The sequence below is a fragment of the Paroedura picta genome, chromosome 8, assembly GCF_049243985.1.
Source record: "Paroedura picta isolate Pp20150507F chromosome 8, Ppicta_v3.0, whole genome shotgun sequence".
Classification (NCBI taxonomy): Eukaryota; Metazoa; Chordata; class Lepidosauria; order Squamata; family Gekkonidae; genus Paroedura; species Paroedura picta.
In genome coordinates this window covers 46,621,475-46,644,462 of record NC_135376.1, presented here as the reverse complement: position 1 = coordinate 46,644,462, position 22,988 = coordinate 46,621,475, and the positions used below count along the sequence as shown (strand labels likewise).

At 41.5% G+C, this 22,988-nt stretch overlaps 1 protein-coding gene across 4 annotated transcripts in view; it reads right to left on the bottom strand.

Annotated features, from left to right (window-relative positions):
- NEURL1 (neuralized E3 ubiquitin protein ligase 1) overlaps positions 1-22,988 on the bottom strand; it is a 160,358-nt gene that overhangs the window by 65,650 nt on the left and 71,720 nt on the right. The window contains exon 1 of one of the 4 annotated variants that reach the window (XM_077349615.1): positions 18,412-18,483. The exons of 2 other annotated variants lie outside the window; for them this stretch is intronic. Coding sequence is in view for 1 of the 2 variants with exons in the window: in XM_077349614.1 (XP_077205729.1) it covers positions 17,979-18,012 (34 nt within the window). In the remaining variant the exon portion in view is untranslated. Of the gene's footprint in view, positions 1-17,978; positions 18,210-18,411; positions 18,484-22,988 lie in introns of those variants that run through there. One more of the 4 variants, XM_077349614.1, reaches the window with a different exon arrangement.

Below are 22,988 nucleotides of genomic sequence, written 5' to 3'. Positions count from 1 at the left end.
GTCTCCAACCAATTTCCAGCCTTGTAGTGGCAACTCTAACTTCATTTCTTAAAGTGTGAAGTATTGTCTTAAAGTGCCAGGCAGCTGGGTAGAAATTTTCTAATCCTCCTATTTTCATTTGAACAGGGTGTAAATAGCAGTCCAAGCTTCAAACACCAGACAGTAAAAGAAGATTCCAGCTGTAATGCTTTATGGCCATGTTTTATTCCTATGGATTGCAAATCTATGTAAGAGAAGCTTTCTTTCCTTTGGTGGGCCTCAAATAGAGTACATTTCTTAAAAAAAAATCACTCCTGTTGCTAAATATAAATCAGCAGTTAATCTTTTGGAAGAAAGAAAGAAACACTAGTCATAGTATTTGGGGATCTAGTTCTGGAATACTTGTAAAACTGCCAGCATTCTCTTCAAGTTTAAATACATTTTAATGGAAAGCCTATCCTGGGCACATTTTCCATGCACACTGCAGTCACTTGGAAGCCATCCTATTCAATCCCAGCAAGAGTACAAGAAAGAATTAGGAGCAGAACTGATGAAAGTCAAAGTTTTGCAAAGCATGCAAGAAGGAACTAGAAGAGAGGGAATGAGCAAGAATTATAAGAACTACTAAACAGTATTTAAATATCAGGGCATTTCCGCACATTAGTAAAAATAGCGTCATGCCTGTGGAATCGCAAAGTGCGATATTATATTCCATCCCCTTGGGCCTCCTCACCCTTTTTTCTGTCTTTGTCTGCCTTCTTTTTGTACATCTTACCCTCCTCACCTGCTGCTGGAAGAGACAGAAGATAGCAACACACCTTATATGTATCGTCAATCAATTCAGGCAACTAATCCCCTTCCTCCATATTCTAATGCAATTTAAAGGTTCCACAAAGCCCGTTATTTTTTTAAAATCATACTTCTCTGTTGCAATACCTATGCATATAGTCAAAGATGCATAGTGCTTTTGAATGCTGCCCCTTACACCTTGGCTTTGGCGCCCATGAAAGTCAATGGCACCATAGACCATAATGGGAATTTTAGCATTCCTGTCTTTCACAGGGTCTGGGGAGGTGGGAGTTTGAGGTACACCCTTCAAACTTTCATGGTAACTTTGAGAGGCTCTTCCATGACTCCCCTCCAAATTTCCAAATGACTGGTCCTAGCGGTTCTAGGTGCTCCCGAAGAGGGTGCCCCCATCCCTCCATTATATCCAATAGAGTGTCCATCCCATAGAATATAATGGAGTGGATGGGGGCATTCGCTTTGGGAACCCCTAGAATGGGTCTAGAATACAGAGAACAAATTAGCAAAGAAACAAACAAATCCAAGAAGGTCCAATAATCTGTTTTAAAAGGTAAAGATGTTATAAAACACAAGAAATATTTCCATAAATAGTGTGGCTTTTGTCCAAATGAGAATAATTTCTGGCAAAACAAATGCATGTTGACAACAAGGTAAGCAAAACCCTGAGGAGCAAAATAAAACCATAAATGTTTGTTCAAATACATCAGAAGTACGGAAACTTGAGAGGGATGTAGTTGGAACACGGGTGACATAGATGGGGGAAGACTGCTGTTGGAGGATAGAAGGATTTCAGTTCTCTATGGCAGGGGTAGTCCACCTGTGGTCCTCCAGATGTCCATGGACTACAATTCCCATGAGCCCCCACCAGCGTTTTCTGGCAGGGGCTCATGGGAATTGTAGTCCATGGACATCTGGAGGACCACAGGTGGACTACCCCTGTTCTACGGTCCTTTCCCTCAAATAAATCTTCACTGAAGATTTCTGGATTGATGCCCACAGCTGAACTACTTTTCCTGGAAGGTTTCTAAAAGCCATAGTCAAACAGAGATGATAAGATGAAGTGTATGGCTAACTGACACGTTTTTTTAAAGTCACCAGGTCAGCATGACATATGACTCAGATTTCTTAAATAATGCAAATGAAAAATTTCTGATCTTTTAAGAAATATATGTGACATCATTGTAAGTGGAAGATATCTAATGTAACCCTGATTTTAAAAAAGGAATCTAGTCAGCCAGTTGCAGTATGGCTTCTGCAGCTGGAATTCCAGCCTCACCAACCTTTTTCATCCCTTTGGAAGTCTCAACAAGCATGCAGACAGAGATAATTTTGCAATTATTATATCATTGGACTTCTCCAAATATGATGAAGTCCTTTACTAAAAGCTCCTTACCAAACTCAGCAGGCAGTAGAGGAAAAATCACACTGAAGTCCCGCAAGGATTTCAATTAGGGGTGGTACTATTGTGATAACTTCTGTGGTAACCAAGGTTGTAAATGACACCAAATTATTAAAATAATAAAACCCCAAGCAGACTATAGAGAGTTCCAAAATGATTTCTCCAAATTAGTTAAATAGCCATTGGTGTTAGTGAGGAATCCTGGATATGCATATACATCTATGGTTTGCAAGCTGGCAGTAACAAATCAGTAAAGAAATCTTTGTATCAGAATGAGCAGTTCAATGTAATCATCAAATCAATGAGTCAGCTAGTGATAAAAATAGGGAAATTCTACACTAGGGACTATTACAGAAGAGTTGGAATTAAAATGAACAGTATTGTAGTATCTCTCTGTTTGTAACCATAGTAGGAATACTGGGTACTATTCTGGTCACCACACATCAATATGGATCCTGTAGAGCAGTGGTCTCCAACCCCCGGTCCGGGGACCAGTGCCGGTCCACAGATCAGTTGGTACCGGGCCGCAGCTCCTCCTTGTCCTCCTCCCCGGCTGCTGCCTCAGGGGCTGCCCTGCCACTCTGCTGCTGGCTCACCTTTGGTGCTCTCCAGTGGCCGCCATGACTGGGGCTCCCCCTCGGCGCGGCACTGCGCAGCTACTGCTGGCAGCGTCCCCCAGCGGGCAGCGGGAAGTCAGGGGTGCCGGCAGGAAAGCAAGTGAAGCAGGGCCTCAGGCAGTGGCAGTGACGTCTTTCGGCAAAAGACTACACCCCCCCCCGGCCGGGCCTCAGTAAAATTGTCAAGCGTTGACCGGTCCCCGGTGATAAAAAGGTTGGGGACCACTACTGTAGAGCTACAACACAGCAACCAAATAGTTAAGCAAATACAAGTAACTTCCTTAAGAGGAAAATCTGAATCATTTGAGGCTTTTTACTTCGGAAAAGACGGGGCAGACTGGGAAGGCAAAAAGGCCTGGAAGCAAGTGAAACTGAGCGTACCCCATGATGTCGTAAATCTGGACTACAGGGGCTGCTTGCTTCATATTCTACCAGCTCTGCCAGCCATGAGTGTTGGCCTACCCATTGCCTCCTTCTGCATCTAGGCAGCAGCATGGGATGTGGTAACTGGTGAACTGGTGCTACTGAAGGGCAGGGAACCAAATGCCTCCTGAGGCATTAGTGGGGAGGTGCTAGGGCTTAGTTCCACATTCTGTTGTCAGCAGCAGAGGCCCACCACAAGAGTTCCCTGTAACTGAAATGGTCAGTTCACTTCTGCTCAAATATCATGCCTTTCCATATGTATATAGAATGCAAATTGCAGCTTTCTGCACTCTCAGAGGCAGTACAGCTGTGATTAGGTAAAGGTAAAGGTATCCCCTGTGCAAGCACCGAGTCATGTCTGACCCTTGGGGTGACGCCTTCTAGCGTTTTCTTGGCAGACTCAATACGGGGTGGTTTGCCAGTGCCTTTCCCAGTCATTACCATTTACCCCCCAGCAAGCTGGGTACTCATTTTACCAACCTTGGAAGGATGGAAAGCTGAGTCAACCCTGAGTCAGCTGCTGGGATCGAATTCCCAGCCTCATGGGCAGAGCTTTCAGACTGCATGTCTGCTGCCTTACCACTCTGCGCCACAAGAGGCCATACAGCTGTGATTAAGGATTGCTAATTGAAAAAATGGGGAATCAAGCAAGTATCTGGCTAATCAGGCGGCTAAACTATGTGAACCTTCAGACTGGTCAAGTCTCTCATTGTGTTGGGGGGGGGGAACCCCACCCTCAACGCCAAACATTTAGTCATATGTACCCCACATCCACATCTGACACACACACACACACAAAAGATGGTGACTTTGATATATCTCACCTGTTGACAGCATTTTCTAAACAGCTTGCAGGGATAATTGGAAGCTGTTGCACACCTGTTCTTCTTTTATGCAAAATCTTTCCCTCTCCTTCTCTTTTCTCCTGCCTTTTTGTCTAGCCTGGCATCTGACTGTAAACAATGGGCATGTAACCTTTATACAGGGCAAATGCTGTGATGTGGAAAATATATGACCTTCAAATCATGAGGCATCTAAACAGTTACAAGTGTTAAGCTATCAGTCTCTGCACCTTTCTTGTCAGAACTACTTGCCATCTTGACCATGATAGATGTTGACAGGATCCTGGGATCTGTGAAGACTTCTACTTGTGACCTAGATCCTTGCCCATCAAAGCTACTAAAATAATCTATGAACCAAATTAACAAGCCCCTGGTTTATGGTAGAAACCAGAGGCTTGTTGATTTGGTCCTTATATGATCAATCAGTAGTTCAGGACCTCCATCACACAAAGAGGCTGTGCCTAGTAGATTTATCTGAGCCTTTGATACAACAGCTTGTTGGAGGCAGAAGCAGGTATCAAGGGATGTGTGTTGGACTGGTTCAAATAATTTCTCCTAAAATAGACAACAAGAATTGTCACTGGAGACCAGCTTTTATTACCATGTTTAGCCCAGAACACGGTTCTTACCTTGACCCCTAGGTGATCTGGTCACCTAGGACCATGTCATTAACACTAAGACTAACATAATTCCCTCTATATAGGGCTCCCCTTGCAGTCCATGCAGAGACTCCAGTTTGTAGGAGCTAGGCAGAGCATACATTCTACTGTCATTTCATTGGCTGCCATTGGCTGTCATCAGTTACCTTGTTCAATTCAAGATTTTAGCTATCACATACAAAGATCTACATGGCCTTGGTTCCTCTTATTTGGAGAACCATCTTTTCCCCCATGACAGCCTTGCTCATCTGAGTAGGTTTCCTTCAGGTACCACCCTGCAAATCTGCAATATCAATAACTACCCCTAATGTGCAATATCTGTTGAGACCCCCATCTTAAGGAATGGCCTGCCTGAGAAGGTCAGCAAGGCTCCCATTCTCCTGGCATTCCACAAGCTGTACAAAAATGAATTATTCAGGAAGGCATTCTCATATAGGTAATAGGGCTGTGATATACTGAAAAGGTTAAGAAAGATGTTTTATAGAAAGGAAAGGGACTGTAGAATACATCACTATGTATAGTACATACAGTCTGTATCTGTTATCCCATTCTATTTGATGCATTTACGTACACTGTACAGTCTGTCTTCAGTCTCAGTAAGAAAGGCAAATTATTTAAATTAAATTAACTAAACATCATGAGGCTTGCATATTCTGAAGTCAAAGCACATCCCCTTCAACAGTTTTATACTTGCATTTTTTCTAAACTCTTTGAATTTGCCTACTAAAAATGTGCTCGGTACACCAAGCTGAGAAAACTTTTACTGATTTTTCCCACGGGTCAATTTCAACAACTTAATCATTACAATTTCCCTTCAAGACAGGAGTTCTTTTTGATCTTAGATAGGCACTGATAATGCACATGACTTAATTCACTCCTCTCTCTTGTTTGCCCAGCTCATGTACATGGTTATTTATCTTTTGAGCAGTTTCCTCTGATACCTTCTTCCTTCCATATACGTACATGTGTGTGTTACTAAGCTTCACATGCCTGAATAATGGCAACCTCTTGATCTTGTTCATTATAACTTGAGGCCAAAACCTATTATTCATGTCTTCATTTGCCTTCTACACTATCTTGTCATGTTTAGTATTTTCTTCCAACAGTTTGTTTATGTTCTGGAAATCTTTTATCCAGCTAGTTTCCAGAACAGCCAGTTATCAGAATAACAAAGCAATATCAGACTTACTATACATATCTGCATGTCAGTCATTACTGACTCACATTTCCCTCTGTCATATTTGGTCTTTCAAATACAGCTGATGACAGCCTCATAGCAGCATCTATGTAACAGTCAAAATGTGCTAGCCATGACAGCTGATTGATCACTTTGACATGGTCTCTCTTAGAAACTGGTATAAGAATCTACACTCTTAATGTCTTTAATCTGCTTAACTTATACCAGCCTCATCAAAATTGAAAAGCCATTCCCTCCAGTCCCTGTCTGGTCCCATGCCATGTGAATACCCGCCTAAGGAAGCGTCCAGCCTGCAACTGCACTAAAAAGATCTAAGAAGTGCTGCTCATGTGCGGTTACTACTTGCTGTTTCACAGCAAACACGGGTGTTAAGGAAATCAATGATCTGGAGCCAATCACAAATCTCCATGTTGTTTCTCCTTTATATAAAATGCACGGGCAGACTGGCCATTATAACCACCTGGAAATTTGCCAGTGGGCCAATGGCTTGGGTTGGTCCAGAATAGAAGAGTTGTGCTGGCCCAAGGAAAGTGGCCTGTGGGGAAGGTGGGGCTGGGCTGGTGAAAACCTCATCCAGCCCAGGAAGGGCAGCCCCCAGGCATAGAGAAAGCAGGACCTGGCCAGTGTAAAGTGCACCTGGCTTGGGGAAAAGTGGTACCCAGCCACAGCAAGTTGTGCCTTGACCAGTGAAGGCAGTTTCTTGCCATAAAGAACTATGCCCAGCTCAAGGAAGGCTGCTCCTGGACAGGCAAGTTGGGCACAAGGCCCAGTCAAGTTTTTGGACTGACTCCTTATCCCCCTCCCCTCCCCTCCCCTCCTTTCTTTGTGGGAGTGGGCCCTTTCCCACCACTTGCTGTGGGAGTTGTTAATTTGCTCAAGCAGTGGGGCAGTATTTTCCAGATACCCTACAAAAAGACTACTGACAGATGTGGCGTTTACAGCAATTTTGAAAGATGTTCCAGATTAAAAAATGAGAGAAATTAAGCATCCATTCCCCACCTGTGCCTGAGTAAAATCGTTGCCTCCTTTAATTGCACTTAAGTCAAATAAAAACATGTTAGAAGAATACATGTTAGCAAAACAATTGATTAAAAGCAGATTATAAATGTTTTAATACAAAAATATAGTGCTTTGATCATATAAATTATTCCAAGCAAGCCTACAGAGTGTGGATCAAAAAATCCACAAAATTGAGCCAGGGGGGATTCTCTAGAAACCTGAAAGGAGTCCCCAAAGCATGCATAAAAATCTGAAATCAATCAAAGCAATAACTCCAAGCCTTGGCTTCTGGAAAGCAACGCCATGGGGGGGAGTGGGGGTGGACTGGGAAGCTGAAACAGCTCTGGAAAAAATTCCCTCCCTGTCATGTCAACTGTTGAAAGCAGACTTGCCAGGGACAGGCCCAGAGATTACTACCAGAAACTCACTTCCCAAAGAACTTATTGAAGCCCCGTGGTGGTCAGAGTGTAGCCCGGCTGAGCCCAAAGTCAGCCCCCACCCATTATTGAGGGCAACCTGCCACCCCTGTGTTCCTGTCACCTACTGGTGCTCAGTGATGCACCAGTAGGAAAACCAGGGAGTGACTGGAAGTGATATAGCCACATTAAATGGCATTCCCCATCCCCCAACCTGCCTTCAAACCTTTCAGGACTGCCAAGCCTGGCAAATCTACAGTTCAGCCAGGCTTTTCCTTGGTAGAGGGGGAGGGAAGGACAGAAAGCTGAAGATAGGGGTCAGATAAAGGTAGGCTGACTGATGGGTAAGAAGGAGAGGCTACAAGAACTGCCAGGGAAGGATTAAGAGGAAACAGTGGGAAGGAGATATAAGGGAAAATGTACATCTCTCCTGCTTGTATTGATATATTACCTAGGTAAATAATTTACTACTCAGGTAACTCAATAAGGAAAATCTACTCTGTACTTCTATAGTCACAGGTCTAGTTTGAAACCAGCATTTCAGTGGCTGTAATATTTATCTTCTCTTTCCCTTGATTAATGAAGCCATGCTAGAAAACTGATACAGTATAGAACAGGGTTTGTCACTAAGCACAAAATGTGAAACTCAACTGCATGAAGCAGTAAAATCAGGAAACTTGATAGCCCAGCCATTGGGAGATTATTTATGAGATGAACAAAGGTAGTTAAAAAACTGAAAAGTTTTGCAGAACAGAATGAGTGGGGTTTGCTGCATTATTGCTGGAATAAAACCCAAGAAACCACAATATGTAGGTGGACAGCCAAGAAATAAAATTGCCTAGAGCTCCATCCAAAAGCATGCATAATGTACCTAACCCAGTATGAACCACTTTCCAAGCAGTTTAGTACAGGCATTGTTTAATGTTTTTCTCTAAAGATTAGTTTGTACTAGAACACGTTTGCTGCAGAATTAGGTGTGGCCCAATGCTGGGACTTGTTTTCTGAAAACAAACAGCAACTACAACCAAAGCAAGGGACTCAAATGGCAGTTCTTACTGCAAACACCATGGCTCCACCTGCTCTAGGGATGGGACAGCCTTATTAGAACAGCCTTATCAGGGCTGTGGCAAGCCCAAGGTCACCCAGCTGGCTGTATGCGGGGAAGTGGGGAATCAAACCCAGCTCACCAGATTAGAAGTCCGTGCTCCTTACCACTACACCAAACCGGATGCTGGCTCTTCCATTTTCCTCTACCAACATCTTCTCTGATAGAAAGAAAGCATAGTTCTGTGTGCTAATTTCTCTGGTTGCAGCTATAATTTCAACGAACTCAAGATACTTATTCTGTCACCAAAGCACTATAGCTAAGCAAGTATTGCAGGCATACCAATGTGCATCCTGTTATACATATAAGCAGATAAGTCATGAATGACAGCATGTGATGAAAATAAACTGGACTCAATAATCATTTTGTTCTAAACAAATTTTTAGTTATTAGGCAAGCCCCGATATACAGATATATCTTTAGAACATATTCCAACATATCTTGCAATAATTTTGATTATTCAGCTGTTAGTCTGAACTTGGGTGTACCACTCAGTACCCCTTTTGGCCCATTAGCTGGCTTTGATTAGAAATAGAAGGCAAAATGTGGACTTTTTTCCCTTCAGTTTTGCATGGTGTGAAAATTAGCTCATCTTTAAAATCTAAATAAAAACAATGGGACTCTAATTTTTCATTTTACACAACCAAGTTTTAATCTTTTTTGGTGGGAGGAATAAGATTCAATAACACTGAATGCTCATTAAAATGTAATGTTGAGACCAATTTTTTTCACAGTAAGATTATTCCTCCTAGTTACTCATTAGCATTTCTTCAACACAAAGTACTCTAAAGAAAGAATATTATCCCATTGCTTGACTATTTTCATACTGATTTTCAGCACATGTTTTGATAAGGTGTACCCCATGGCCCAAAGCATATTCAGAGTCAGCAAATAAAATTGGGACCGAGCAGCAATATAGCTTGCTATTGGCAAGGAGTCTGTATCCGCTCTTCTTGGGATTCAGTTAAATGGTTCAGGTTACTTTCATTTTAAATTTTAATAATCTGTTTCTTAATTGTTTGTGAAGAGAAACTCTTACCCTCAATGTTGTTGGGGAAAACTTAAGGTGTGCATTTGTATGTATATTTGTTTTGACTTGGGGGGAGCATCAAGTCACAGCAAACATATGGCAACCCTGTACGGATGTCAAGGCAAGAGATGTTCAGATGTGGTTTGCCATTGCCTGCCCCCACATCATGACCCTGAACTTCCTTGGTGGTCTCCCTTCCAAATACTAACCCGAGCTGATCCTGATGAGACCAGACTAACCTGGGCTTTCCAGGTCAGGGTATTTTGACATTAGTCCCATTTAAATAAATAGGATTTACTTCTGAATAAGATTTAAAGGTTGTAGGTTCTAGTCATGCTACACTGAAACCACTGAAACCTCCCTAAAGTGTGCACAGAGCAAAAGCCCAAATCTTGCTTCAACTGATTATGCAGATTCTCCATTTCTACTAGCAAAAGATGAATTCTACAAACTAAGCTCTGTATCTGTGCATTTGTAAAAAGGGTTCGAGACTTGGAAGAAAAACAAATGAAAATTTGTTACAACTGAACCGTTGAAGGTACTGTAGGGGCAACAAAATCAAAGATCATCAGGAATTGTTCCTTGATCCATCTTTCTCACTGCTGGATAAACTTTACTGCTTGTCATGTCAGAAGCCAGCCTGGTAAGAGCAAAAGCTCTCATAAAGATATGTTGTCTTCCATTATGCTTCCCCAACATTTTTGTTATGGTGGTACCCAGGAATCAAAGCAAAGCAAATAACAGATAACATAACAATGAATGTGTGACTTCCATAACTAGAAAACTATTTGCATATGTACACAAGTTTATCTAAGTTTGGGGGACTTCAAACAAACAAAAACTTCAGAGGATAACAAGACTGCTGTATATGTATGTATGTGTTTACAAACCCATCGTGATTTTAAAACTCTACGTTCTAGACTTAACTTTCTCTAAATGAAAGAGTACTTTTAAAATTGGCTTGATTACATCCTTAAACTTTCAACCATATCTATCCCCCTCTCCTAAAAACAGCTCCGAAACAGCTGCCTATCATTGGTCAGGTTAGTCAAAGTCGTTATCACATTTAGAAGATTCCATGGGTTAGTAGATAAGGAATAATTTTAAACAATAACAAATAAAAAGTAGGCTTCTTCAGTTCTGAAGTTCAAAGGCCACAGTTTTCCTTTTTTCCCAGAAATAGAAAGCAAACAAATATAAACATCTTTGGTTGCAGAATTTGGTTTTTCAGAGTTTCATCTACAGTTTAAAGAATCCTGATGATACACAACTCCATTTAGCTTTCACATTAAATCCTGAAGCAGTAATCTTTTCCTAGAAGGCAATAGAATGCAGGATGGCCAATAAACTGAAGCTCAGTTCTAACAGTGTAGAAATATTGATGAACAACAACTCTAGAAATATTTGGCATTTATAATATCTACTGTCATGCGCCCGCTGCCACCTCCCATCTCCCAGGAGGTGCCACAGCAACCAGGGCCTGCAGCTGAGCCAGTTCTGGCAGAAGAGAGAGGGGCCTCTGAATGTGCAGCAGGGGAACGCAGCACAAGTCAGCCAGGCTCTTCCCAAGAGGCATCTTTGATGCATCCACAGATGCATTCCAGCCCTGACAGCTCGCCTGAGCGACGCAGGTGAAGCAGACAGGTGGTGTTTGCTGAACGCCGAAGGAGTCAGAGACTGCAGGCATGCTGTCAAAGTAGATGGGGCCCAGCTGGGATAGCTCCTGGGGAGGATGAGTGAGTCCTACCCCAGGTGCAGCCAATTAGCTGGGCTGCTTTTAGGAGAGACAGCAGCAGCTCTTCGGCATGGGTGCAATCTATTCAGAAACCCTCCTGTCCAGCTTGGATTCCTTGGTCTGCTAACTTCTGAGAGGTTTGAAGAACCACTGATCAAAAAGTTTGAGACATATAGCAACTAAATGATATAGCATACCCTTTAACAATTTAGCTACATGATGGCAATTCATGCGACAGGAAGAGGGAGAACCAGAATTATGAGCTGTCCAGTGTCAAGACGAGAACTAAGGGTCACGGCCCAGAGATTTAGAGACAGGAAAAATACACTTAGGACCAGGATAATTAGTGTGGTTTGAAACCAGCCAGCACAGGTATGCTCAGTGACCACTCTCTGCAAAAGTTCATCCTTGCCTTCTTTCTCTCCCATCTTGCCTGGCCAAAGCCCAACTACCACCAGTCCAACATTTCTACCCATGTTTATGATACAGAGCCCCACCCCTTACCAGCACAATATCAGCTCTCTTGGTGAGGAGAGGCTCTGCATTGTAAGTATCTGCACAGAGCAGATTAAGGAAAGCAATGGAACAAAAAACAAAATAAAGTCGGCTTCCTATATGCAACATTTCCCAACTTTTAAAATATGGAGACCCACAAGTCTAAATGTATTTGGCATGGTGACTCATCCAGGGCTCAGCCAAGGTTTTTTGGGGGTCCCTAGGCAAACTATTACCTAGGCAACTATCTAGTTCAGCATTCTGTTTTCTATAGTGGCAGAGCCCCTATAATGAACTCCGAGCCAGGAGTATTGCGATTGCATATGGAGGTTACATTCTGGCCCTTGATGACCCTGGCAGGGGCTCATGGGAATTGTAGTCCATGGACATCTGGAGGACCACAGGTTGACTACCCCTGATCGATTCCTTACTGAGAGACATCATGTTTCCAGGCTGAGCTTAGTGATCCAATGGGAAGGATATGGATACAGAATGATGAATCACATCATCCACAAAATCTTAATTCTGTCTGCATACCATGACTGGCAACAACATCCCCTCAAGAGATCCACACATAAATTGTTTAATTCCACATGCATAATGCAACAACTTCCCCTACTAAAAATAAAGGAGAGGGAATTCTTTTCAGTTTCAGACACAGAAATACCAACCGTCCAAATGCCACAGCTTTTTACTCAAAAAGCTGATAAGGCTTCATAGTAAGTCCACCCAGAGGGCCAATTCGTTTTAATGAAGGCTTGAAAATACAACATGTCAGTTCCCTACCTAGGAACAGTTAAGTGTGCATATGGAGAATTAATCCTTTTTACTAGCCTCTGCAAATACAAATGCAGGTTTCTGCTGGAATACAGGAAGCTTCACACTGCTTATAACCAGGTGATCACTGGCCACAAAGAAGGAGCTCACCCAGTCAACAATTTCTGGTAACGTGTGTCTAAGCAAAAGTCATGAGTTTGCCAGTCATATGAATCAGCCCAAAGAAACTTGGATTGTAGCAGTAAATACGCACCAAACTACATAGCACATGAGTGAAAGACATGTTCAGCTTGACTGCTGATCACTTTTGGCACCTTCCAGCTCTATGGGTCAGGTCCCCTTTTACACCTGATATTGGGTGAAACTTTGTCCCAAATTCAAATAACAGGTGCTAGAAGATAAATACTTGGTGGGAAGGGGGCTGTTGACCCTACCATTGAATATAAAACATTTGATACCAAAAAGAAATAACTACCTAATGTTTGATTATGTATTTTAATGTTATGAATCAGGTGGATCTCGATGGCAAATGTTTACCAGATTCTATCCTGTTGAAAGAGCCACCCATAATAAGCAAACTTACCAAGTAGAGTGCACGATACAGTAAGAGATGTACACAACATTTGCAGAGGGTTTTTTTTTTTTTAACTCTCAGGAAGAAATGATAGTCTTATGACTAGAAACACAGAACTGAGAAACAAGACCCTTGGTGTCTATTCCTGGCTGTGATGAAGACTGACTGCACTTCCCTTTATGTTATTTTCAATATCGTTACATTGCACTCCATTTATTCAGTACATGTTTACTATGGACAGCTGTTACACTGCATAACTGGTAACCAGTTGCCTTAAATGGTGTAACAGGAGTTCACTGTGCATCCTTCTAAAGGAAAGTGCTAGCTTACAGCGTGGAAAACAAGCCCTATTCATTCTTCTCCTCCAACTATTAGTGCCTCTGCCTGATCTAGTCTCTTACCAAAAAGCAACTTTCTTCAAACAATTCCTGCTCCATTCATACATACAGCTAGCAAGGGAGCTGCTTCCCCTTTTACATTCTGTAGGTTTGTACATACAGGAGGCACAAACAGGAGGCACAGGTAGGGCAAGTTGCCTAGTACAGACAATTTGGTGTAGTGGTTAAGGGCAGTGGCTGGGTTTGATTCCCCGCTCCCCCACATGCAGCCAGCTGGGTAACCTTGGGCTAGTCACAGTCCTGTTAGAGCCATTCTCACAGAGCAGACCTGTCAGGCTGTCCTAACTATTTCCCACCGAGAAGCGTCTTGTATTGAGTACTTTCAAGCTTGGGAAGATGTTAGAAGAATGTGAGAAGCATTAATGGTATCCTTTGTCTATGACAGGCTCTATCCATGCAATATTGAATATTCTGCTATCACTGCACTATCATTCAGAACTGGATTATTCTCTGTGGCTGCAGATACAGCCTTGTTACCTTGAACATAACCCTCCCCCACGGTAGCTACTGCTTCCTAATGTTGGGCGTTTCCATGCCCAGTTTCTTGTGCCCTGACCTGGATAGCCCAGGTTAGCCCAATCTTACCAGATCCCAAAAGCTAAGCAGAGCTGGTTTTGGTTAGTATTTAAGAGAATAGCTAACTAGCCTGGCACTAAATATCTGCAGAATAAACAAAAGTATACAATAATGCCTCAGTTCCCAGAGAACAGTGTATTGATAATGCCGAAGAATCCTTATTATTCAAACTTCATCAAGCTCAAATCTCTACATGCTCAATGAAAATATAAATTTAAATTATTACTGTTCCCATTTACCTAATCATTTATTAAAAGTTTGTCTGCTCTGAATTCCCAGAGGAAATGTTGAAGGCTTTGTTTTGCACATCCCAGAGATTCTGGGATGAAGGGTGTGGTAGCATTATCGAAGTGTTATGGTGGCCAAAGATGTGGCTATTCCATATTCTATATCCCCTACCCTTTAGCTGTTGAGCAACTGCAACCACTATCTTTGATAATCAGGCACATCTAATAATAATGCATTTATACAGGACACTAGAGTGCCCAAAACAACTGTATGCACAATCTCTGTAATCCTTCCAACAGAACAGTGACATGTCTAAGGATACCTAATGAGTTCATAGTTATGGAGACTCTGCACCAAGCATTTTCAGGCTCATAGTTCATACTGGTAGCCACTACACAACTCATTCATGATAGATGGCTCTTTTGTCTGAAGTCTTGAAAGGAAGGCCTGGCTGTCGGGTTGATAATCTTTGCCATTGCAACTCAGTTCTCCTTCATAAAACATATTCTTTTCCCACACCATATGCAAAAGACCACAGTTCACACCATATTTGATTAGACTCTAATTAATCTGTTCCACACCTACTCAGGGTATAATGAGAGCATTCTAGGCTTCAGAAAAATCAAACCAAACTCCATTAAATATTATGATGTTGCTTCCTCAGATGTTTCATTTAAGGTTTTCAAAACATAAGTCGGTACATCTCTACTTCTCCTATTATGAACTTACTTGGTCACATATGAAATAATGAGCTAATTTAAACAAGAGTATTGGGTTAAGCACATGCTAATCACAAGGGAGGGGGGTCCTATTTTGAAAGATTGCTATTTTAAACAAGAAAAAAATCATTGTGGCTTTCAGGGTCATTACTGACTTTGCCTATTCTTTTCTATATTTTTTAAAACTTTAAAGAGAGAAGATTTTTTTTACAATCAGGACAGACCGAAAGGCCAACCAGGACAGCCCAAGGCCCAGCCCCAGCCTTGAGTTCAATTAGTGAATCTACATGAACCAGTTAATTGTGTAGATCAAGCAGAAAACAGACTGCTTTACAGAAAGATGCCCAAAGAAAAATAACGCCATATGAATCAAATATGCATGAAGAACCAGCTAACCCCACCACTAAAATCCAGATCCAGAGTTACTATAAAAATAAATCTAGGAAAAATCTTTTCCTGCACTAAAACACGATAGGTTTTATTTACACTGGATCTGGCTAACCACCAAGCGGCTTCTTCTTTTTTCTCGGAAACATATTGGAACATCACTTCATTCTACTCAATTTCTAATTTTCATTCATTTGATGAAGTAGTTACTAGTATACTAAGCAGTCCGTGCAACAATGAATCTGTTAAAAATTAAGGACCACCTGAAAGTTCTTAAACCCAAAGACTATATGTTCCTGTACGTAGTTGTTTGGGTGCTGAAATACCATTTCCTCCTGTTTCTGAGGCAAGGAAGGCTAGCACAAGAAGTCATGGCAACATAATTGTAGAATGCTCTCCCCTCATTCACCTGGTAACTAGCCTTTGATGTTTTTGGTGCCCAGTAAAAATGTATGCAATCTCTCAAGCTCTGTTGGTTTTTGTTTCTTCCCAATAGATATTAAATACTTAATATTTCTTTTTGGTTTTTATTTTATTTTATGTGACCTGACAATAACCTGTTTTTATGCTATCTGATAATTTAACAGTGTTTCCTGTGCTTTTAGTACAAATGTTTTAAAGATTTTAAGAGGGTTTTTTGCTAGTTTTTATGTTTTGTATTATGATTTTTATGTTTTATGATTCCTTATCTTAGAAATCTTGTAAGCTGTGCTGAGTACCTGTTTGACAGAGAGGTTGGATAAAAATAAGTGCCATGAGATTCCTTTTAGCTTTTGGTGCTACAGACTAACATGGCTGCTCTTCTAGATTCTTCTCCAGCTATCCGTTCCTTATGTTCTCCAGAGAAGTCAGAAAGGGTGGAGGTTATTTACTGCCCATCATGTGGTAAAGAAGCTAAAGAACAATGTAACTTCCAGCTAGGTTCTTTATTCCAACTATGATCCTATTAAATTTATACACTTTTTTGTGATTCCCCATTGAATTTTTTGTAATGACTAGTTTGTAGGTCATGACTCTTAAATTTGCTGCTGTCTTTCACCAAAACTGGTCTTCCCCCTGTAATGTGCTATATATATATATATATATATATATATATATATATATATATATATATATAATTATTAGATATTTCTACTTTATTTTTTCTAAGATAAAACTTTATTTTCTTAGTTTTATTCATTTACCAGAAAAGTTTTTAAATAAGGTAGATGTTTGTGATCGCGCTATGATGAAATAGCCATTACCTGCAACTGAAGGATATTTAACAGAGGGGATTCCCAACTAAAGATGAACACTTAGATAGATTCCAGAAGGTATTTGTTTTGCATTCTGTTCTCCTAGTCACAAGAAAGGCTACTGATATTAAACAGTTTCTAAAGAAAACCACTTCTGACTGGATTTCTCTTGCTCTGTTTTGGCAATATATTCGCATTATTTTGCAAACAGTATTTGTGACTCATGAAGCACTGCAAAAAGGCAAACTATTCGAGGTGTGCTGCCCTACCGAGCTTCGCCTACTCACCTACTCTTGATAGGGCCCCAAGTTATTAACATTAAACATATGGAGAATATCATTAGTAGTAGATACAGTGGTAGTAGGTTGAACGGTTGTCTGAAAAGTATGGGTTAAAAACTGAATTGTGGAATATATTTCTCAAACAATAAGTTATAGGAATACGACAATGATAAGGAGCAAGCAGTTCCTGTAGTAAAAATACTGGATATGATCCAAACCTGAGCACTGCTGAACTACAAGGAAGGTTTAACAATACTACCCCTGAAATCAGCAGGGCTGAAATAAACTTCATTTAGGCTAGATGGTACTTGCTACTGTAAATAAGTCAATTGGTTTTACTGAATCTTGGGTTAAGAATGTGCAAAGCTTATATGGTCTTGCCTATTATTCCTAGAGAATAGTGTTCAGTGCTAGATCCCTCCAATACTGCACCCTCTCCTCTCGTGCACTCCACTGTATTATCCTGCAAAGACATGCAGCATACTGGTACTAAATGGATTTACATTGAAGCTGACTTGTTAAGCCTCCAGCTGTGCTGTAAACCAAATACAGTTTCACAAACACACATAGTGAGACAGAGCAAGAGAAAGAAAGAGAGAGAGCGCAGAAATCACTATCTGAGGGATCTTAAAGCTGAAACCCCAATCCATTTTCTTAAATGCATGCTTCCTCTGATGCTTTTTAAACTGTCTGGCCTTGCTGTCAAGGCTATATAACATTCTCTCCTCTCTCTTTTCTCCTACATGGTATCTGTCAACGAAAGAAGCAACCTTCTGTAGACAAATATTTGCCCAAAGCAATAAAACAAAAGCGACATATGGAATGAGATCTGATAAAAGACACACACGTTCTCCATCCCCCCCCCCATTCATCATAGATTCTGCTTTAAATAAGACCATCTTTTAGAGGAAGGGTCCTTTTCAAGAAAAGAAAAGAAAAAGACATAGCAGAGTGAAAAGCAGAGAGGAGGGGCTGGAGTTCTTCCCCGGGACCTCACTTACCTTTCTGAGCCATATTGTTTCCTGCTGCAGAAAGGGCAAGAAATCTACCCAACATTAAGAATTGGCTGTCTAAACATCAGTGCTGGCCAGCTCCTTACCGTATAGCGTGCTTCTGGTAAGCTGTCCCCCCATCGTACTGCGCAAGGTGGCTTGGCTACCTTGCAGTTTCCCCTCTCACTGGGCAGAGATGCAGAACCCCAGGCGTGCATTCATTGTCAGCATGTAAGACGCAAGGCACCCTCCAGCACAGAGAGATTTTAATGACTCTCAATAAATACACACTCTTGCACATACGACAGAAGCCTGCGATCAGCCTCCACCCACTTTCCGACCCTCTCCGGCTGAGCAGTAAGCAGAGGCATATGTCATGATTATTTACATAAGGAGGAGGCTTGCGACTCTGGAAGAGCTAGCGAAGCTTACAGCAGTTTACAGGCACAGGCAGCATCCCAGACCCAAAGCAGCTGAAGGGCAATTCCCTACACCCCTTCCATCAACCTCTGTTCTGTTTCCCCCAGCCCAGGATCTCACCTCAGATAAATCGCTAGGAGAAATGCAGGGGGTGGTTGCCTTCTGGAAGACATGGCTGCTTGCCTAGCTATACACCCTTGCTCCTAAGCAAGCACAAACTGAATGGCAACTACAAACCAGATTTATTTATAAATCAAATGACTGGTTGCCAGTGAAGCTGTTTTCATCCGTATACAACTGAAATATTTTTTTAAAAGAAACTGAAAAACAAACTTTCAGAACTACAACTTTTAAACTTTGCATCCATGAAGAGGGGAAGAGAGCCCTGTCGCTACATTTCAGATTTCACAGCCAGTTAATTATTACTCATTTAAGAACCAGGGAGAAGTGACTGAAAAGCAGAACCGTTCAGCCCAGACCTGTAATGGTGAAAGCATTCCTCCCTGCCCCCACTCCCAGCCCTGGTGGTCGGACTGCAGGCTCAGCCAGATACAAAGCAGCCGTTCCCTCCATTGACTGACTGCAATGAGCCTTATGAAAAGCACAGCCTTGGGCAGGCCGGTTGGCAAAGTGGAGGGAAAGGAAGCTGGGCATGAATCTCCATTCTGCCCCCTCTCTGATGGTTTCAGAACGTTCTCTTTCCCCACACTTATCAGTCAAATGAATATTGGATTAGCGTTCCCCAGAAACACACCCAAGGTTTACCACAACAGAAAATCAGGGACACTTCCAAAATTTTCATCCAAATCTCTTCCTGGGTTTTCAAATTCCAAATTATTCAGTCTTGATTCTACAGTGGAACCATTATCTATGGCAGGGGTAGGCAAACTGTGGCCCTCCAGGTGTCCATGGACTACAATTCCCATGAGTCCCTGCCAGCATGCCAGGGGCTCATGGGAATTGTAGTCCATGGACATCTGGAGGGCCACAGTTTGCCTACTCCTGATCTATGGGTACCATTTTTAAAACTTCCAAATTCTATATGAAACATTGTGCACACATGTTTTGCTATTGCTTTCAGTTCCTTCATTTCTGGTAAGCATGGGTGCATAGCAGAAGCACAGTTTAACGTGGTCTCTTGTACTGGAATTATTTTTGTGTGGTGTTTTTGTGTGTGGGAGGACATATTGGCACAACATTACACAACATACATTTAAAAACTTGATACCAATCATTTACGCAATCACAGCAAGGTTACTTTTCACAATGCTTTGTCAGTTTGCATGTGTACAGTAGTAACAAATTTTCTCCCTGATATATGAGCTGAAGGATTGGAATGCTATGGCAAACTGCTCAGTGTCCAATTCTGGAATTAATTTTAGACATTCACTTTGTTGAACTGAAAATCAAGGAGAAGGTGAACAGTACAACAAGAGAAGCTGAAACAAGGCAATGAAATGAGGGAAATTCACTCGTTCTGACATAAAATCAAGCTAACTTCACACTGACCTTCCAAATATAACATGCCCTTGACAGACAACACAGTGGACATCAAGTTTAGAGAAATTGCAGTCATAATTCCTTTGTTATCATTATTGTGCCATAATACAATTAGGGAAATGTTTTAAATGTAAACGTTAATTCAGCAACAGGATCTCATTGTGATGCTTCAATAGGATGTGTTTACTATTTTTTAAAAGCTATGTTGGGTCCCCATAGGGAGAAAGCAGGATAAAATATACTAAACAAAAAAATATATTGTTCAATTGATCTCTGCTATCTACAGCTCAGGCAAGCAGGGCAGAAAGAAGTAAGTTTTATGGTTTATAGACACTTACAAAAGTGTAAAGCATCTTGATCATTAATGGTAAAGAATAAATAAAGACAAAAGAAATTATGTTTAGAAGCAGCTCTTCAAAATGACTCTTAGAGTAGAAACATGAGTGTAACAATGATAGTAGCACACTGAGAAAGCAGAATGCTTTGGCTGAGAGGCGACAGATTTCACTTTACACCAGGAACAGTAAGAATGAACAAATGGCTTATGAGCTGAGCATCAGCACTCCTGTTTAAAAAACAGAGTATGTCTTTAGTAACTTCCCCAACATCCAAAGCCAGGTTTAACACACCAATCTGTCAGAGTGGCTAGCACCACCTATGTCTGTGGGCCAGTGTCCAAATTTCAGGACAATCAGAACCAATTAGCCAACTGAACTCCTTCTGGTCCAGTGACACAACTGATGGACAAAGAGCTACCCTGGGAAATGCAGGATGTTTATGCATTGGTTAAGAAATTTTGTGCAAATGAGGAGAACTTCAATTTGTACACCTATTTTGACACCCAGACTGGCAAGAAGCACAGATTGCTTGCCTGAACTGTAAGAGCAGCTGAGATGCTTCCACACCAGCCTTTTAATCTGAACCTGGCATCAGTAATTTCCTCTCTTATTATTAAGCTATGAGTCATGTGTCACTCTTAAACTACTACACTATCCTGGCTCTAAGACTTTTACATGTAAATTGGCAAAATGCTGCTGAGGTATCTGATTAACATAACTTTTCTGTGTTAGAATAACAAGAAAAAAAGAAAATTCCATTGATTCACGGTGATCCTGTCCACAAGGCATGCTAAGCACAGGATTACCCATTTCCAGGTAGCAGCTGGACATAACCTGGGATTACAACTGTTCTCCAGGTAACAGAGATCAGTTTACCTGAAGAAAATGGCCACTTTGGAAGGTGGATTCTATAAGTCTCCCCCCTACCCAAGACCTGCCCTCCTCAGGGTCCACCCTCAAAATCGCCAGGTATTTTCCAACTAAGAGTTGGCAACCTTATCTTGGCAAGAGTGACGGCAGAGTTTAAATATGCAAAGCAGCAGAGCACTGTCTGGTTAAAGAATAGTTATATTCAGAATGAAAACAATTTTGTAAAGAGAAAAAAGATCCAGCCGACTAACTGTGTTCTTCTGGTGGCAAGCAGGGAGGAACTGTACCCAAAGGAGAAGGAAATCTTGGCCCATTCTGCACACATTGGATAATGCACTTTTACTGTGCTTTTCCGGCTAGATTTTCCACCTCCATGGAGCAGGAAGCACTTCTGAAGATCCCAAGAGTCGTCAGCTCTGGCTGTTCAAGGAGAGCCATTTGGAAATAGCTTCCAGCATCTCTGAGTCTCCCAACCTTTTGTGAGACCGCTTTCTCTATGGGTCAGACACGACTTCACACCTAACAATAATTTGCCATATTTACTGTGAGCATTATGGTAGTCTGCTTATTATTCTAAGTATCCACACAGACCATGGCAAAATGACCATGGCAAGCATGCCACTGGTTATGAAAACATGGAATAGTCAAAACTGAAATTCAATTTAAACCTTTATTTATAATATTTATTTAAAATCTATTTTGTGTACATATTAATATGTTTCTGGCTTATGATACTCAGCTGCACTAGCTGTAGATATCATCCTCTTACACTGGAATTATACTTGTATCAGGAAGTATTTGTCCCTATAAAGTTAAGTATAAAATCAAGAGAATAGGACAGCATACTAAAAGATGAGAAGCTTTTAGTATGCTTCTTATTCCTAGTTGTTTTAAAACCCTAAAACAACTCTACTGTTGTTGAACTAAACCTATATGTTCCGAACCTTTCTCTCTGGTGCAATCTGCATTTTACTGCAGTTTCTTGGCACTCACAGCTCCTCCTTAAGTCTAGTTCTGCTGCAGGAACAAATCTGCAGCCTCAGCACCAAACAAGAGTACAAATATGTGCACAGAGAGATCCAGCAAGCCTGCTTCCTGGAGCTATCCCATCCTTTATAAAAGTAATAACAATTATCTCATTATTTTAAAAGGAGATGCAAATTAACGTATGTAAAAGTTTTCAGAAGAAATCTAAGTGTGTATGTAAGGCTTTCAGAAGCTGATTAGTTCAATACTGCAGTATTTTGTGAACGTATGTTACATGATATTCCAAGCACACCTATGACACAATAGTCACGGGCTTCACTGACACGTGCACAAATTTATATTGCATTTCAGACTGTGGAATGGCTGAGACAAAGTAATTCTATCTGGTGATACATCCACACATGATATCAATGAGACTGGTCAGACATATAAGGCATCATAGGATTTTATAGGAGTCTAGTGATGATTGGCCTCTTGTGGCGCAGGGTGGTAAGGCAGCCAACACACTGTCTGAAGCTCTGACCATGAGGCTGGGAGTTTGATCCCAGCAGCCGGGTCAAGGTTGACTCAGCCTTCCATCCTTCCAAGATTGCTAAAACGAGTACCCAGCTTGCTAAGAGGTAAAACGGTAATGACTGGGGAAGGGAATGGCAAACCACCCTGTATTGAGTCTGCCAAGAAAATGCTAGAGGGCATCACCCCAAGGGTGATGACATGACTCGGTGCTTGCACAGGGGATACCTTTATCTTTAGTGATGATCATGCATGTCTGAACCATCCCTTTCATTGTACCTTTTACAGCTTTAGAAAAAAAGTAGATACAACTTTACAAACAGATTCCAAAGTCAATGTGGAGGCATACCATGGCCACTGGTCTCTGAACGTATATGTTAACTCTGATGTGTATTTCAGAATGCAGCTGCTAGGGTCCTCACAGGGACATTTTGGAGGGTCCATATCCAGCTGATGCTGAGGCAGCTACATTGGTTGCCAGTAGCATCC